Here is a 19315-nt window from a genome sequence, read left to right on the forward strand (position 1 = left end):
CCCAACCAAGATGTTTTAAGGCTCTGTCCTCAACAGGACCTTAATGAAGACACACTGCTAAATGCAATTAGGAAACACTAATCAACATGTGTACATCTCAACTGCTGGCAACAGCATCTCTATGGATACTGCAGCTTGCAGGTCTAAGCAAGACAGACCCCAAAATAGAAACTATGATGTTCAGCTAAGTCCTGTCTCCATCATTAGAAATGTTTGCCTGCTGCAAGCTATCAGTGTTTCTCTTAAAACTTAACCAGATTAGTAATTAAAAAATAAATTTACATCTTTTCCACAATTCACCTGTTAGTCTACAGCTCAGTACCACATTAATATTGCTTATGGAAACAACCTTCTCATAAAATATAAACATTCTTACTTCTGTAACATACCTATGGTAGACAAAGTTACCACGAATTACTGAAAATAATATGCCATCACCATCTAAAAGATGGTGAGTACATAATACAAATTGTAAACTTGAGAAGCTTCTGGGAGCAAAATAATCAGAAATCACTTTTGAGTAAACAGAGGACGCTGTTTACTCTGATGGTCTCACAAAATAAACACCTACAAAATGGCTTAAATGAGAGTAAGTTTTAAAGCATTGCATGGGATAAATATCTCAGTAACACATTCAAACAAGCAATCTCAGGCATGAAAGCATCTACACTAAGGTCAAAGACACACTATTATAAATTAGGAATATATTATTCATCAATAAAGAACAAAATATCAAGTATATATCTGTCACAGGCCAGGCTAACAGAGCCTTATGTTTTATCCTAGACAAACTACTAATCTCTACACTACATAAGAGAAGCATGCCATGGGCCAAACCAAACACCTTCCTTAATAAGTGCAAATTAACAAACATACCCTGAACAGCAAGAAATTAAAAATGTACCAAAACTCCCCTTAAAAAGGTGAGTAGACCTCATGGATAATAATCCTCTGGTTAAAACAGGATTCTGCTCAAGCACCCAGTATGAGCCCTGCCAAGGACAGTCTCTGTTCAGGTTCAGGTGCTTGGGGACAGGGGAAAACCCACACCACCCCTGCTGTCCTGACTCCAAGCCCCACCAAAGACATTTCACTCAGACGCCAAAAGGCAACTGGAAATACAACAGCCACTATTAGAGATCAGCAGGGAGAAATGTCCTAAGAGCCCAAGCACACATGAACTAATGCCTGAGTATTAAAGAAGTCAAACCAACCAAGTTACTGTCCTGTGTTGGCTATGCTTTCCTTACAACACACAGGAGCCACAGGCAGGCGCTTTAAACCTGGAGCTGGATCCACTCCATCTATTCCACCTCAAACGAGTTGGTGACAAACGCTACACTGTCACTAATAAAGCTACTAGCTCACCTAAGCAAAGCCACACCGTCACTGTCAAAGCTACTAGCTCACCTAAGCACCCTGGCCACGGAGGCACTCAGCCCAAGTGTCCTGGTCCAGCCGGGTGCTGAAATGCTGGAGGAGAACGTGGCTCCTCCAGCAGCCGCATCGGCTACGTACGGCTGCAAAGCTCCTTGATCACCACAAAGAACATCACACAAACAATATTCACTTTTGCACTTAGCAAAGATTAACGACAGAAATTAAACTCAATTTCTATCCGAGCATTTACATTTGCTAGCACTTCTTTCAGTAGCTGGGTGATGACAAGCACAGACAATAAAAAAAGGATTCTAAAAATATACTACTCTTTTTCCCTGGATTAGTGTGTCTACAGTTAAATATAAACTGTGCTCTATAAATTATCAAACACAATGTCAAATTCTGAAGTGCTCTCCGGAATCTCACACAGAGTACACGAAATACAGAATGATAATTTTGTCCTGGCCCAGTTAGTCTAAAGAACAATATGCTACTGTGCTGGATCACAGAGTTAGTTCCTATCAACGGCCACACTAAAAATGGCCACAGCCACCACTGTAGCTGCACACTGAATTTTTCAGGACCCTCCGCATCAAGCAAAGAGTTTAATTCCCTGAACAGCTGCTCTCACAGGAAGGGAATCGACAGCAACATTGTCACAGTATAGCTGGCACAGGCATATTAGGAAGAATTTCCAGCATTCATGCTTTCTGCTAAAAATCAACTTCCCCCCTACTCATTACTGCCAGTAACTTCATTTGGAACAAAGATATATTAGAACTATTTTTATTTAAGAAGCATTTATTTACATACATTATTACTTCTATGGAGTCGTGACTGTGCCTTCTGCTTTACAGAAATAGCATCTTTGCCCACAAGATCTTCTGCACATAGTAAAGCAGAAAGTCACTGACCACCATGCAAAGATCAAGAAGGACCAACAGAAGATTAATACAATTATTGCAATGAACAGTCACATTTATAAACCCTTTAAGCAGGCAGAAAAGCCAAATACCCCAAATAGTTCTGATCCCTAAAGCAGAATGCGTTAACACTCCACCACAGTGTAGTGACTTAAATATGGGTTATTTCATGCCGTTGAGTCATGAATTTCACATTATCTAACATTAAACTGCTGCTGACTATGGGCGTCTACATATCAGCTGAAAGGGACTGAAAAAAGGCCTGGCCTCCCCTCCAGATTAGCATTCCACTCAATAAAAAGGTTTGTTAGTGTTTTGCCCATGTAGTTTTTTATGACCCTCTCTAACCAGAACTACTAGAACCAGGTTGACTTCCATACACAACAAGCACTTCATAGACATCAAGAGTCTTAATTAATCCACGTACTGGAGAAAAAAAATACCCAATGTCAAACCTTCCAATGAAGTTTAGTCTAGTAATATTAATTCTCAAACACAAACACCCATTTTGCTGTTAAGAGCAGTAGGGAAACATGGAATTCTGGCAACTGTCCTGACCAGCAGGAGCAGAGTCAGGATCCGAAATTCCACGTCCTTGCTGGGCAATTAGACATAACTACAAGATGAAGAAGTTCTACCTTTGATTATAAAATATGAGTAAACTGCTGTCTCTGCTAGTTTTCCAGAATGCAACCATGAGAGATTCTTAAAAGGAAGACAAGCAAGAAGGACACGCATCCTTCATCCCTCATGTCCCTCCAAAGGCTTCTCAACAGCACTCAGCCTGGGAGAAAACACTTGGAAGCGCTCAGCCTCTCCAAAGGGAAGCGCATGCAATTCCAGGCCAACAGGTAGGGCCAGGGCACAGTTACCTGCTCCAGCAGCAACCTTTTGGGGCCTCTACATGGAGATCAGGTGGGACCTTCTCACCGAGCGGTTTGCCTCCGTCCGCGGCTCCGAGCACCGCCGGGCGCGCGGCGGAGCGGCTGGCTCCGAAGGACTGGCGCTACCGGAGAGGCTCCGGCGGCATCGCTGCCCTCTGCCAACGCCAGCATCACTTACGTGGGCACGGACGCGTTACGCGTGGAACCTTCTCGAAGCGCGGCGAGCAGGAGCCACCTCCCAGAGTCACTGGCGTCTGCTTTGAAACGAACACACATTATCGCGCCGCCTTCACCTCCGAGGGCTCCGAATGCGCCGAAGCCACCAAATGCCACCGCCCTGACGCCGAAAAATGCTGGCGCACGGCTCCAGACTGGGAGAACTACCAGCAGCAACATGTACGGAATTTTATAGCAATTAGACAAGTTTAATTTTAAAAAGAATAAAATTAATGAAAGCTTATTTTTCCCTCAGAATTCAAGGACAAATAATTTCCCATCACAACAGCATTGCTGACGCAATTGCGCGTGCCTTAGCAACGAAGGCATACTACAGCATTTTATATACATCGTGCCTCTAAATATTGTCACAGCCAGGTTTGCATCTTACTGTGCAACTACATCTCATTTCCAGAGAGGACACACAAAGGTTTAGCTATCCTTTGTTTTAATTAATTATTTTTATTACTATTCTGCCTTTTCTCCCCATTTAATTCGCGATTCCCAACTGGTTCTCAGCGTTTCCTGACTTGTACAGGTTTTCTTAGTCATCGAGGTGGAAGTCCTCATGTAAGAAAGACACTGTCAAGGGTAGAACAATAGGTAAGATGGGCTCTCCACCTCCTCCCTACTTTTTGGGGCTGTAAAGAAGCAATAATGCATCGGGAGGTCCATTAGGGAACACAGATTTTTACTACAGAAAATAAAGCTCAACCTAACATTGTTGAGCTAATTCTTAATGAATTCATGCAAGCAATGTAAAAGCTACAAATAAGACAATGTTAGGCAGTTCCAAGAATTAACTGCATTCTTATTATAATCTCATCTGAGAGTATTTAATTTCTAACACTGATGTTCCAACGCTATTGCAAACCCTGAATATTTAAATGAGTAAACAACAAACAAAAGGTCTCATCTTCAGTGCCCCAAGCTATCATCCAAAACTAGTTATAATTAAAGGTGTGAACAACAGAGTAACAAACCTGCAAAGTCAAGGTTCTGAGAAATTAATGGGCATCACACCACTGCACCAGTTCAGATTTATCACTCATTATCTCCCCGACTAGCACAGTGCTGTTTCACATATTAGTGCCTCCTTCTTTCCTCCAAGCCTTTCCTGCCTTTTCTAGATGGTTAATTTTATACAATTACTGCCTCTGACATATTGAGACCTTTTTCCCCCCTTTCTTCTTCTTGCTATAAAGCTAGTGACCTACAAAAGCCCCCTGCACCTAAAATATTCCAGTATTTTAAAAAGTACAGACTGATCATTTGAGGGAAGAAGCAAGCAAGCAGTCTCTAAGTATCTGTTTCTTCAACATCCTCCCTTTAAGTTATCTCAAATGGTTAAAAGTACCCAAAGGCTAAGACAAGGTACAGGTACCCTTTAAACATGTTTTATTAGGATTAAATCTACAGTACTTGTTGAATTGCAATACTGCCCTCCTCTCCACAAAGTTCCTTACAAAATTAAAAATGTGCCTTTTAAAGTTGCTCCAAGACCTACACTGCTGGTAAGTGGACATTTACAGAATCGACAAGGAAGTGTTTTATTACACAAAAGCCCTTTCCCTCCTCATCCAAATCCCAGTGCTTGCCTTAAGGTCCATTCAAACGGGAAGGGAAGACAGACATGCACAAACGCACACACAGAAATAAATACATGCGTACCCATCCCTTTCTCCACCCTACACGGAAAGGAAAAGAGCAAGAGGAGAGGAGTGCAAGGGGGAGGGGTGACTTTCCATCACAGATTAGCAAATTTTGTAAAATCTGGCCTATCCTTTCCAAAGGTACCATGATTTTTAACGTCACCACACTTGCAAGAAAATTGTTTGTGCCCACTTCTCCCCCAAAACCCCAATGACATTGAAAAAATACTGCATTGCAGTATTTGCCAGTGCATTGGAGTGTATCCTGTTAGCTGTCCCACAGACAAACAAATGTACATTTTGATGTGTCCAGGCATTTAAATGAGGTGTCCAGAGGACACAGATTGCCAAAACGGACAAGTGGATTTGTCAAGTTATCTCCATCTCTCTCTCTCTCTCCATAATATTCTCTGCCACTGTCTGTTTCTTGCCTGGGCTGTTTGCTGAAATTATTTTCAAAGTCCAAGTTCCCAAAGAAGACACCAAATTTTCCCTGCAAGAATATGGGATGCAATCATACCTTATTTCTTTTGAAAAACCTCAGGGTGTAGAGTGGTTCTAGGTTATGTACCAACAGTATGACAATTACTCACAGAAAATAACCTGCATTTAATTAGTACACTCCCAGCATAAGAAGTAGGAAGGTTGGAGAAAAAAAAAATACCGTGTAACTTAGAAGATATTATTTTAAAAAAACTAATCCATTAAATATATGTAAGATTAATGCAACCAGATTTCTTTCAATAGAGTCACAATATTTAACAGGACCAAATAAAGATGATGAAGACTATTTCAAACCCATTCAAATGGGATTTTTAAGTATACCCCTTGCAGCTCATTGTAACCATCCTTTGTCACAACAGCTCGGGCTCACTTTGAGAGAGTTCAAAAAGGTAAAATTAATAAAGAGCAAGAAAGCAAAGGAGGCAACCAAGCCAGTCACCAGTGGAAAGGCATCCCTGTATCTAACAAGGGAACTTGATTAGCAGAGTACCTGGAGACAGGATTTTAAACTGATGGCTGGTATTCACATTGCATCAATATCCAATTTTAAGATTGCCTCCTTTCTGACTAGTACACCAAGACAACAGTTTTTAAAAGCAGAAAAATGTCATGTCTAAGGACAACTACATTTTCTCTATCTTTATGTCTCAATAGAAAGAGGTTTTACATTTTCATCTTTTAGTATTACTAGCAATCTTAATTCTATGTCGCTAACTTAATAGCTATTTTTCTATAGGAAGATTTACAATGCAATCTTTTACACGCAGAAAGAAAATGTCACTATGTACATGCAGGCTGTATTCATTAATATAATCTTAAAACAAAGAAAGGAGGAAGATCAGGGCAGGAACACGTGCACCATAAAACAAGGATTACATTATTTTTAAATCTTTGTGAAAACATGAAATTGAAAAGAAAATGAAAATGTAACTACTAGCTGATGACTGTTAAAACAAACAATGCAGCTGTGTATAATAAAAGGCATCCTTATTTATTGTCATGACTAAGTTAACAGATTTAGAACACAGTATCTCTGTTTTGGACAGAAGAAAAATTATTTTACTCTCACGTACAACTACAATGCATGTCAGAATGCATCTCTGCACATGCACAGGCTGTAAAATACGGAATTTTACACACGCACACACCCTCAAGATTTTTCTCCCCCTCTACATTGTAAAGCAGTGCAGTTTTCAGAAGGCCATTCAATCACTTTTTCAAAGAAAGGACTGCAGCAGAAGAAATACTTAAAGCAATTTAAAAGGAGGTATTTAATTTTTAAAATTCCTATTTCCACTAAGCAATACCATTCCTGCTTGAATTTGCGTTCAAAGTAACCCTGCACCAGAGAAAGGAATAAAGTAAAAATATCTGCAAATCCAAAGACAGAAAGAAAGGCGTGTTCTATATTCTTGCTTTGCTTCTTATGCCTCCTGATGTGTGATAGATGAACGTTTTCTGGGTAACCACATTTTTATATCTTTTACGCTACCGTCTATCACTTACTAGTCTACTACGCTTTTTAAACACTTCTAGCACCACCAGCTATTTCCCATTATTGTTTGCCACTACAATTAAGAGACCATCACAATTAACAAAATATTCAGTCGTGCTTTAAAAAGTAGAGTTGCTACAAGGAGCCCGACACTGGAAGTGGATATTGCTCCAGCAGATACAGAATAGACTGTGGCTAAAGGTGGGGCCGGAGATGAAGAGAAGAATAATTTCAGTATTTTTGTAAATTCCTCTCAGTGCCTAAACTCTAAAATATGGTGAACTCCCCTGAACTGATTATTCTGCCATATAACCATCTGATTTCGTAAAAATACCAATATCACTTAACACAAAATCACTGCTTAGGGTAAATTCATTCTACCTACTGTTCTCATAGGGACATTTGCTGGAAAATTCTAAGAAATGATTTGCAGAAGCTATCAGCTGTGGGAGTTCACTATTATACCTCTGTCAACTTCATTCAATATAATTTACATTTTTTTTTATACTGCCTCACAGGATTCCTTGCAATTTTTTGCACGTACAATTTCACAGCAGGGAGGGGGGAAGGAAAAAAAAAAAAGATAACCCTCTTTTGCAAAGGAGAAAGAACAGATGCTTAAAACCAGATTTCTAGAAATCACTGTAAGCCTGAGCCAGAAATGTAATTAACACCTATTTATAAAGAATAATTAAAGTTGTGACTGCCACAAAGAAGAGCAGAGATAATCGAGGTAGCCCCTGCTTCTTTTTTTTTTTTTTAGATTTTTTTTTTTACACTGTTTGCAGTATTCCCACATGATTGCCACCTGCTCCCCCACTCAGCTTCCCCTATGCTCGTTTCCCCGGCAACCTTTCATTGGCTTTTCCTCCCAGCTATCGCTTTCAGTTCGGCTGCTCAGTCTAATCTTATTTGTTTTACACCCATCAAAACAAGCAGCTAGACAAAGACAATCCTGTAAGAATGGGAAAAGACCGTCGCTTTGTTTCCCCGGTTATAATAAATATCCGCGGCAAAAGTCTGCAAAAACGTTAAATTGGGGGGCAGGGGGGTCCCGGCGCCCCCCCATCCCGGGCTGGCAGCAGGGCCGGGCATTGTGCGGGCGGCCCCAGCCCCCACCCGGGTCGCCCCGCTCGGCGCAGCCCCGGTGCCCGCAGTTGTGTGTCTGATCATGCCATTTTGCACAATCTGTAAGGAAAAGCACAAAAGAGGGGAACCGAGATGAGCACGTCCGGGCTCCTCCGCCAGGAGAATACGGGCTAAAAATAGAAATACTATTTTTCACATAAATGGCTTTGACTTCTCCCGGCATTTAAAAAAGCACAAAACAACACGGCTCCCCCCCACCAACCACCACCACCACCCACCCCAGCCCCCACCCCGACACAAAAAAAACACACCCTTGCTTGCTTCCATCCATCCATCCACCCATCCATCCACCCATCCATCCTCGACAGCACCGGCTCCATGGGAAACGCGATACCTGGATTTTTTAGAGGCGATTATTAGGTTTGTATTTAAGGCTGGTGTAATAGGAAGGGAGATGAAAAGGCATCATCGGCCGCCCGCTCCGCCAGGCACACGCGGTACCATGACACCGTGACTGTCAGCAGAGACCATCCGCGCTCAACTGAAACGCAGCGTTCAATGGAAACGCTGTGGAGTGCCATCGCAGTACAGACGGTAAATGGATGTACAGATACATATGCACACACACACACGGGCAGACATATCCCACCGAAAAAAAATAAAAATAAACAAGGCTCTCTAATTTTATTTTATGACTCACGATCCGCCGCCCTGAACAAAAGAAATTCGCGAGGCACACGAGAAACGAGACAAAACCCCACGAGCAGGCTCTCCCCGTTCACTTACCATTTTCAAGCCATTCCACTCCATCTGTGATCACAAAGATGGACCCTTACAGCCCCTCACAGAGTCAAAAGCAAAAAGAGCGTTATGTAAAAGCTGACATTCCTTCTTACAGCGCTGCTGCCCAACGATGCAACAAAATCGACATATACTAGGCACTGCAACACATACAAGCCTCCTCCTCTTTTTATGAGGTCACGACAGGAAACTCTTTGAAATACAATATGCAGCATTTACTGAAGCTCATATAAATCACCCTCTTTTAAAATTACCATACCTATTGCGCAGTCCACCAAAAAGAAAATCACCAATCTCGAGGCTTTTTTTTTTTTTTAAAAACACCCCCCCCCCCCCAAGGATTTTGCTCTGCATTTGTATCTCCAAAATGTCAATGTGGAAATTAACTCTCCCCCACCCTTAAAAAAAAAAAAGCCTCTTCTTCCTTTTGCATTTCAGTTAGCCACATACCAGCCTTGCATTAGAAATGAGCTTTTCTCTTTATTCTGAGAGAAATCGCAATTACCTTAAAATGACAAAGTACATCCTTTATTAAAGGATACGCAGACATTAAATATGAAAGAGAGAGAGCGAGAGAGAGGGGGGAAAGAGAAAGGGAGGGGGGGAAAGGGAGAGATCATGTACAAACAGATCAGTAGCAGAAAACTAAATTCATGGGAAAACACAGACTGAGAATGATGCAGATTCGGGGAAAATCTGTATGTTAGCTTCTATATCTACCTCTATATAAACCCGCTACGATCAGATTTTAAATCTACTAATACCTACCATAACCATTCTTAATGGCAAATATTGGGTGTCTTGAAAGGCTTCAACTCTTCTAACGGTTTTGCTAAGGTTTCAGGGAATTATTTTATTATTATTATTTTTTTCTCTCTCTTTTTTTTTGGAAGATCCACAAAGCACACTGCTAGACGTTTGTGCAGCGCGAAATTATTATCGCTAATAATAATAATAATAGCGGCAGCAATAATAATAATAAATAATAATAATAAGAGCTAAGTATATTATCTCGTTGTCTCAGTGTGGTGCTGCGGCGGGAGGGCGGCGGCGCCGGCGGCGGGCGGAGCGCGGAGCGGCGCGGGGCGGGACGCGCGGAGCGGAGCGCGCGGAGCGGCGCGGGCCCTGCTGCGACTGGCGGCCGCCGTCGCCCCTTTACCGCCATTTATGGGACCATCTGTCAGCGGCGCCGCGCGCTGATTGGCCGAGCGCGCCGCGCGCGCGGGGGGGGCGGGCGGGGGGCAGGGTGTGTGTGGTGTGTGTGGGGGGGAGGCGTTGCGACATCAGGTGCTATTGAAATTAGCCGCTGCCAGATTGACAATGTTAATGATGCGGTGACCTCTACAACAACAGAGACCAGATTTCTGAACTGCTGCTTGTGTCTAGTAATTAAGGCCCGGTTGAAGAAACAACACGCAGCCCCGTATATTTTTTTAAATTTTTTTTTCTTTTTTTTCTATTTTTTTTTTTGGTTCCCCCTGTTCCCACCCCTGGGCCCGGCGGTGCCGTAGCTCGGCCATGCTCCAGTGCCTACATCTCCTTACCTCCTGCGCGCCCCGCTCCCAGGTCCGGCGTATTTTAACCACCTTATCTTTTTCGACAGTTGCTTTCCGGAGAAATGCATATTTAATGATCTGCCTCTAGGCTTAAAGGCACAACAAAAGCACTTTGACGTGCATTTAAAGCTGCATTTTTTTTCAGGTACTATTGATTTTAATAATCAACCCATCTCTCCTTCCTTCCACCGGTGAGGTTTTTTTTAAATATGTATTTTTAAAGGAGTGGATTTGATGTTGCTGCCACTTGACAATGTCTAAGGCACAGCAGACACCTCTTTATCGGGCTCTCCCCTCAAACGACAGTAGTATTTCAGAATTATTTTGCCACCTCGCTTCATTATTCTTCAGCTCGACAGGAAATAAAACGACAGCAAACTTTGGGCATTTAAAAGAATTTTCTTTTCCAGCCTTAGAGAAACGTGCTTAACTTAACAATGCACACTCATTAATCCTCCGCTCGCTGCCCCTGACAAACTAACAAAACTTCACTTCCAAACAGCAATATTTTACCCCCTTCTGACCACGGCAAGTTTTTAAAGAATTCTCACAAGTTAGGAAGCATTCATTTCTTTCTCTTTACTTGAGAGGCATTTTCCTAAAGAATGTTTTGTCCAAAGTAACAAGGCATGGCACTCTGTAATTACAACAAACCTTGAATTTACATTTATCTCAACTAAAGCAACCGAGTATTACTCTATTAATACACACAGGATCATTTAGTCCACAGATTCACTTCAACAACTAAATATGTTTTTTTTAAAAAAAATTCAGTATCACTGCAAGCGTTTTTAAATGCAAGAGCTGAAATCCGAGAAAGCTAGGATGGGCCACATAAGCTCACTTAGCTCTTTCCTAGAGAAAGAAATTCTGACTACAAACCACCAAAACCATTTTCAAAACATGTAAATCACATCATCCTTCTACAAGTTTCATTTTTTAAAAAGTATAAATATTCACACTGCTAAGCTGGGGACTGACATTCAGTACATTTTAAATTTCTTTAAACCATAGACACGCTCAAACACACACAGAGACTAAACACAGCAATAAAACGTATGAAATGTAGTAAAGCTCATAAAATCCAGCTACACACAAACCAAGCAAGGAGAAAAATCACACTTAAAAAACATCATACAATCTATTTGTGGAATGAGCACTGAATTCAATTAAAATATGAACAATGTGAAAGGCTGCAGAGGATTTCTCTCACCACGCATCTTTCTGAGCACATTTGTAGCTTAGTAAAAACTAGCATAGATTAAACTAGCCTGGAAGATACATTTCCTAACTCAAATTTAGGTAACCCATTAGACCCAACACACAGACATCAAAATGCTACAACAGCTAGTACATTACCATAGATTCTTGTGCAAACATACATCAAATATTAAACTTAGATTTGTAATGCATATTTTTTACTTAAGGTCTCTTCAGGGGTTAATAACACCGGAGAAGGCATCCAGAAATTATTTTTAAGTATTTTCAACTTCAGCCTACTTTGTTACTATAAATTCGTTATGCATATCAAGATTCAGCCATTTTTCTGAAACAATAATCGCACGCTGCTCCTCTAAAAAATTAGCTAATCTTATCCGTCTATAAATCCAGGTACTCTGCACACTGACCACTTTCCCAAAAAGCACCCCACACACGCAGCCTTTCCAAGAAACACTAAAACAAATGCTCAAACATCCTCAGAGGCCTCTCTCTGGAAAGACAAAGGCAGAATCCTATTGTTGAAAAAGTCAACCTTATTCTCGTGTTTCCAATAGTACCATTTATCTTTCAGGGAAAGGGACTGACCACCGCATCACGGTGGTGACATTTGTAAAGCATCAGATTCTCTATACAGTCTCTCCAGCATCAGCCAGCAAGCCCCTGAGCAAAGCATATTTTTAGTGCAATCTTCCATCCCCACAAAAAGAAACTTGTCTTAAACAGCTAATCCAATATCAAAATGAAATCACAGGGTTGTTTCCCAGCCCCCCCCCTCCCTCTCCTTACCATAAATGAGCAGTTTCTTGACTCATTAATGACAGTTTCCCTTAAAAGAAGTGATCTCATATCACTGAGCCCCTCTCCACCACGCATACATCCCAAAGGTTGCGGGTATCTTAGCATCAGTAGCCGCTAGCAAGCTCTCTCATACAGAGCCCAGATGGACTATACCAGAAGCCAATTCAGCGTTAATAACTACCTACTCTGTGCAGTTTAGAAGCCTTACGTGGCATAATGTCCTAGGCAACAGCAGCCGATTGAAACCGCAAATAAAAGACAACCCAATTCTCCAAAAGCATCAGAAGGAAAAAAATAATAAATTGAAGAATGATTTTTTTTTGCAAAAAAAAAAAAATCTCTTACTTGCATAAGATTAAACTGAATCCTTCACCAACATATTGAAAAAGGAGAAAAAACAGATGCTGCCCAGAAAAAGTGACAAAATATTACCTCATTATTTAACAAAGCAGCATTAAGCGTCCTGCTGATTTCAAACATCTTGCCACAGATTTTGGTTAAGAGAAACAGAAAGAATCCTTTGCAAGCCCTCTGTCTGCAAAGGGTTCTTCAATTTTCTTGCGCACAACAGAATAGTCAATATGTTATTTCCCTAGAGTTCGCACATTAAAACATCTAGTCAGTGAGCTGAATTTTCCCCTTATCACACTGTAGACTCCTGTTATATGTACTGCTCTCTTTGCAAGATTAGCCTGCCCCAAACATGGCTGTTGTTTAAACTATTCTTTAAAGTAACAGTTCACTCCATAACCACCAGGTGGGCAGTGTACACAGATCCAAGTAACCATCTTAAAGATTTTTCTTGGAATAGCTGCTGGTTGTGATATACAACGTAAATCCCCCCTACACTTATCAAGCAGGAGGAAAAAAAATTGTCACTGTTTTATGCCCTTTCCTCCCCCGCAGCGAGCCCACAAACAAAACCCTAAAATCACTTAGCTTTTAAACACAGATTTTTTTTTTTAAAGGGACCTTCAAATTTTTCATTCAGCAAAAGTGGTAAAATCCAATCAGTGTTGAGAACAAAGTGCAATTAAAAGGGAAAGCACACCCAACTAACTGGTTTGTACTACAGAAGAACAAAAATCAGCTTTATGTTCATGAGAGGGATCTTTCATGGAAAGACAGAATTCAGCATGTAAATAATTCTGCTCTAAAATATGAACTATACCTTCAAGCAAATTGAAGACAACTTGATAAGATACTGCTATGACTTACTGTGGCTTAAATTCATCTATGAAACCACTGTTGCACGCATCAGAGCACAAGAGCAAAATACACAGAAAGGATCCAGTGTTCAATAGCACCTAAGTCTCCCAAGGTATCAAACCATCCCTATTCCTTTATGCCTGAAAGCTATTTAAGTATTTTTTCTCCACTTTATTTAAGGTCAAATACCTCAAGAAATACTTCCATTACTATAAAAAATACCAATTCACTCAACGCTCTACAGCAACACCCAGAGGCTTGAATGAGATTGGGATCTTTGTGTTAGGTGCTGTACAAACACATTTGAAAAGTCATTTCATACCGAAGGATTTACAAACAACATTTACCAGACTGAAAACACAAAGCAGAGATGTGAGAAAGAACAATAAACAAAGAGCATCACAAAATGTCTTTACTGGCTGGGAAGAATTGCTGGAAGAACAGGGCATCTCTGGCAACTACCTGTGCTAAGGCAGAACCCAAAAGTTTATTTACTGAGGTTAAAGAACAAATGCATTAGATAGACAAGGGCTTCTTTAGATTTGTCACCTACAAAGCACCATCACCTATTTCTTTCATTTATAGCAATCCATGCTGAGTAAGTATATGCAGAGTAGTGATTTTCTTTGCTGGCCTTTAACTAATATTAAAGTGATGCAGTAATGACTTAACCTTCTTGAATATGTATTGAGTTTCAAGTCATCCCTTTTTATATGAGAAAGGTTATTTGCATCGATTTCTGTTTGCATGAAATAAGCTTATTTTCTCATTCACCATATGCCTTGAACACTAATTAAAAGTGTCACTTTCTTCTAATGTAAAAACGTAATCACTTAGTAAATAAGTATTCTTGGCTTTTTGGTCTTTGTGATAATCTATTTAAGCACTTCTTATTTCCACGTAACTTCAGTGCTTTGATTACCACACACTCCTCTCATGTAAAGAAAAGTGTTTTACAAATGCACATTTTTGTTAGATTTTTTTTTTCAAATGAAAAAAAAAATCCTAGAATTACATCTTTAAGGACCCACACTCCTATTACCCCGAGGCAAATCCATCCAATCAATATGAAACCATTCACATGCCACCATCTGCCAAGCTGTAGAGCAATGTGGCTGGAACAGACCTCTTATAAAGCAGCAGTGGTCTCATTTTCAGTCTATTAGGGAAGCACCAGAGCTCTCATGTGCAAGGACACAACACTCCAAGTCAGACCTCCTCACACCACTGTCTCCCTGCACTGCTGCAGAACTCCGTAATTTTTGCTGCTTGAGTTTTCACACTAATCATCAAAGCAAGAGGGAGGAGAAAATGATCAGTATCAGTCCTATTCTACTGCAGCACAAAATAAAGAACTCAATTTAATTCTATCCTAATATGATTATAGCAAACCATTTAAATGCTGCTGCCTGTGAACTACAACCTGGCATTTTCCATCACCTCATTTTCTACTCTTCTGGAGAACTAAACATTTATCTCTGTAACAGTTTTACTCTTTTCCAAGACATTCCTCTCATACAATTAATATTTAATTCTTATCAAAGAGTTACTTTGTTGTTTGACAGATGGGAGGGTGCAGGTGGATGAGGAACCAAAGAGAGGCATGTGTGAGCAAGAGATGGATCTCGTGTACAAAATGATTTAATAAAGATAACGGGCAGGGAAAGGACATTACACAATGCAAGCACCTGGGTTTGTCCTATGCAGTAATTCAAGAACCTCTGCGGAAACAGCCTCCAGTTCAAGATACCACATCAACACCGTCTTCAGCAACACTGAGCTCACACAGTGTTTTCATCAGAAGATCTCATAATAATTTAAAACATCCTCCATCACCTATAACCCCATGCAAATGCACTGCATAACTAACTAAAAAGAGCACTAGGAGAAAATGGGAACATGAAGGTGTGCAAACCCTTTAGAAATATACACACAAAAAAATTATCTAATTTAAAACCATCCATGAAATCACAAGAAACAGAAAAGCTAAACATGTAACTCATGTGATGCTGACAATCACCAGCTCAGATGAGAAAGCTAAAGCTGAATGGTTCATGGCATCTAACCCAAAGCCAGATTTCAGTGAAGAGAACAGGAAAGGGAAAAAAAAAGAAAACAGCCCAATTAAGCTGACTGCCCTTTGCTGTTCATGTGTGCAGGAGGTGGCAGGGACTAGGGGGTAGAGGGAAAAACAGGTTATTTACTTACACAACAAGGGTTTGTTTTTTTGGGTTTTTTTTTCACTGTTGCTTTGAACAGCTTACAATTAAGTGTATATATACACAACTTGTTTAGCTGCTGAGTAATTTTAAAAAACTCAGCAAAATAAAACATCTTGCCAACTGCCCTGTGGAAATCCAGCAGGAGTAGGTAATTGAGACTAACCTTGCATGACACTGAAAATGTTTTTCAGGCTCTTAAAGGTTAGTGAATTAATGTATTTGATGAAACAGTCAAATTTTTAAGGTTTCACTGCAAAATCTGTAAGTCATGATAACTGAACACTGGCCATATAACAAAGTAACACCATACAATTTCTGAGAAAACAGTAGATGAAAAAGATGACTGACATGGGCTGGAGCTATTATTAGTTTTTTATTTGATGATCCACTCAAACACAGGAACCTGTCCCTGCCTCCTGTCCTGCCCCTGCTGTGGAACCCACTGACAAGCTGTACAAGTTCTGCTGCCAATGCAATGTTCTGTGTGGTGCAGTGAAATTCCTCCTGATGCCGAGGAGATGAAATATAACACACAACTACCTGGAAAAACTATCACCTTTTGGATTCGAACCCAAAAAAGACAGAAGGAAAAAAAAAAACCACCAAAAACAAACCCAAGAAAAATCAAGAGTAGTCAGAGATCTAGCTCCTTAAAGAGCTAGACACTAGATGCAAAACAAGACAGAAAGCCTTCCTAAATACTTACAACCCTAAATGAGGAATTTAGATGCACAAAGCTTAGGCAAGTAGTCACAGTTCCCACAGAAATCACACTTCAGCTGCTTTTGCACAAATATGCTATTTAACATTGCTTGCCCACTTTCTTTTTCATGCCTTATGAGATGTGTAATTTGGATGCTGCATAGCTGCTCTAAGTATCACATGCCAATTTTCCAAAGATGTGTGTATTTGCAAACCCCACTGTGGATACTTATGTTTGAACGCCGGGAGACTGGAACAAAACTCTCCAGGGCACAGCAGAGCACAGAGGTAACAAAATGAATAGATGTAAATAGCTCTGATGGAGAGAGAAGCCTTAGCAGTGATAGGAACCACATCCTCAACCCCACAACTGAAGCTGGGCAGCCACACAGATTTAGGTGTGCATGTGTGCCAGTGAATAGCCTCAGCAAAGGACTCCTGTGACTGTCAGGGCACAGGCCAGCCAGGGAAGGGGGCCAGCAGCTCTGCTACAGTGCAGAAGGGTTTGGAGAATATGATTCAGCACCTTCCCAGCAAGTCTGAAGGCCAGCAATGCCCTTGGCTCCACACTCCTCTCCCAGCTGAGCTGCTGCTCTGCAACACAGAGCATCCCCTCGGTCCCAGTATGTCCTGCCTGGCCAATTTTCTGTACATTTTACAGAACCCACTGCCAGCACTGCAAGACTGAAAAGCAAAAGGCAGCACACACTGCAGGTAAACATGTTAACACAGCAGTAAGGTAGCAGTAATTCTTTCTCCTCTTTCCTTTCTTTTACTTTTGGCTCAGGAATATAGATTTTAATGCCTCCAGTCCCCCGATTTTGTTTTCCTCCTTTTAAATTCAGAGATACTAAAAGTTGTATGCGACAGACATCCTAAATCCTACAGCTTGCTTTCCTATCACTACAAGCAGGACTCAATCCTACCTACAGGGAGAGTTAAAACATTTCTACACTGCTGTCAATTTTGTATAATACAGTTAGCAAAGTTTCAACTGAGCACAAATGAAGATGTTTTCAAAGATTTATGACTGCATTTTTAAAATGTATTTACTTGTAAATAATGAAAGGACCTAGACACTGAAGAACTCCAGACTTACCAGGGAGATTTACATGAGTTCAGCCATTTTTAATGTGCCTATGTATAAGCACAAAAACCTTCATAAAAAATGTGAACAGGGTCTTTCAACCAGCACTGCCTAATTTTAGAACAGTTGATGGATTTGCTTTAAGCCCATCTGTAATACAGTGTGCTATACACCTTGCACTCAGGCCAAATAATATCAATAACAAGAACAAAGATAAAAAACCTGAAAGGGGATTAATGGGCTGATGTTTCCAAGCTTTGAGACAGTGATCAGAAAGATGTGGGGAAGAGTGTGAGGTGGCTGGATCAGAACAGAGGTACAGGAGGAATCAAAGGGGACCTGTGAACAGCATGCAGAAGGGTTATGTCTCCTGCAACTTGCAATTACACAAGAAGGATGCAGAACCAGGGAAGATACAAAAGAGAATAAAGACAATAAAAAGTGTCAAGAGCTATTAATTGTCCAAATTACTTCTTGTTAGAGCAGCTGGCACTTACATATAGTATTTTAGTAGCAGTAGGCAGAAGGTAAATAAGTACTACAGTTTCATACATTAAAAAAAAAGCCAATCCTCAGTAATTTCCAGGTAAACCCTTTCATGTAACCTATCCCCAAATCAAGGATGCTGGAAAGGAGAAAAAGTTTAAAATGGCTTTACTGCAGAAAAGAAGCTTATCTCATGCTCCAAAACTTACACCTGTATGTGCAAGTGCCAGGACTTTTAAGAAGCTTCCTGTGTACATCTGTTTTATTTTACCCCTTAAGAAATAAAGGTTAGGTAAGCTGCCTTAAGGTACCCAAATTTCAGGGATAAACAGCTCCCTCATTAATATGGCTCACACAAGTCTTTAGTGCATAAATTAGATTACAGAAATGACAATTTTATAATAAGGAAAACAAGGTAAAATACAGAGAGGGGAATGGGCATAAAAAACAGAACTGATACAGTATTTAAGAGCAGAGCAATGCCAACACTGAACTTTCCATACTGACACAAAAAGAGGAAGAGGCTAAAGAAAGACAAATGAAATAATCTGCAGCCCCTCTTCTTACCCTGTAGAGTTCCTGGAGCTCATCTCTTGGGATCAGGATGACTACAGTTTTCCTACCCAGTTCCCAGATTTTCTTGCGGATTTATGGTTTTCTTTAAACTTCTCTTTGCAAAGTGTGACATACCTCAGCAGATGATTTTTAGTTTCCTTTAAAGTAGGGCAGATGAACAATGGGTATTTTTAATACTGTCCTTTTAAAAAAAAAAACCCTAAAAATATGCTAGTAGGTGTAAAAGTAGTTCTGCAGGCTAAACTTCCTAATAAATAACTTTGGGCTACAATTACCTAGCAAGAGATATTTGGTGCTTGGGTTTCAAGGGATTTGTGCCCAGCTGGAGAAGTTGGCAGGCTGGTACCCAAGAGTGAGTTCACTTCTGTGCTGAACTGTGAACACTGTGCTAGCAGTGAACTGCCTCTTCCACAGCCACAGCTGGTTTATTTTTTCATTAAACAGGCAGGTATAAGATGAGAACCTACAGAGTCAGGCTGCTTGTGGTTTCTCCAGTCTATGGAGAAAAGCTGTA

At 40.6% G+C, this 19315-nt stretch overlaps 1 protein-coding gene across 6 annotated transcripts in view; it reads right to left on the bottom strand.

The window, feature by feature from the left end:
- Positions 1-13199, bottom strand: part of ELAVL4 (ELAV like RNA binding protein 4) — a 64750-nt gene extending 51551 nt beyond the window's left edge. Inside the window, exon 1 of one of the 6 annotated variants that reach the window (XM_033066914.1) lies at positions 12952-13199. In XM_033066914.1, coding sequence (XP_032922805.1) covers positions 12952-12999 — 48 coding nt within the window. In that variant the 5' untranslated portion in view covers positions 13000-13199. Of the gene's footprint in view, positions 1-8537; positions 8686-8929; positions 9215-9712; positions 9945-12507; positions 12672-12864; positions 12886-12951 lie in introns of those variants that run through there. The other 5 variants (XM_033066917.1, XM_033066913.2, XM_033066916.2 and 2 more) reach the window with 5 other exon arrangements.
- Positions 13200-19315: the final 6116 nt, after the last annotated feature.

Source organism: Catharus ustulatus, chromosome 9 (genome assembly GCF_009819885.2).
Source record: "Catharus ustulatus isolate bCatUst1 chromosome 9, bCatUst1.pri.v2, whole genome shotgun sequence".
Classification (NCBI taxonomy): Eukaryota; Metazoa; Chordata; class Aves; order Passeriformes; family Turdidae; genus Catharus; species Catharus ustulatus.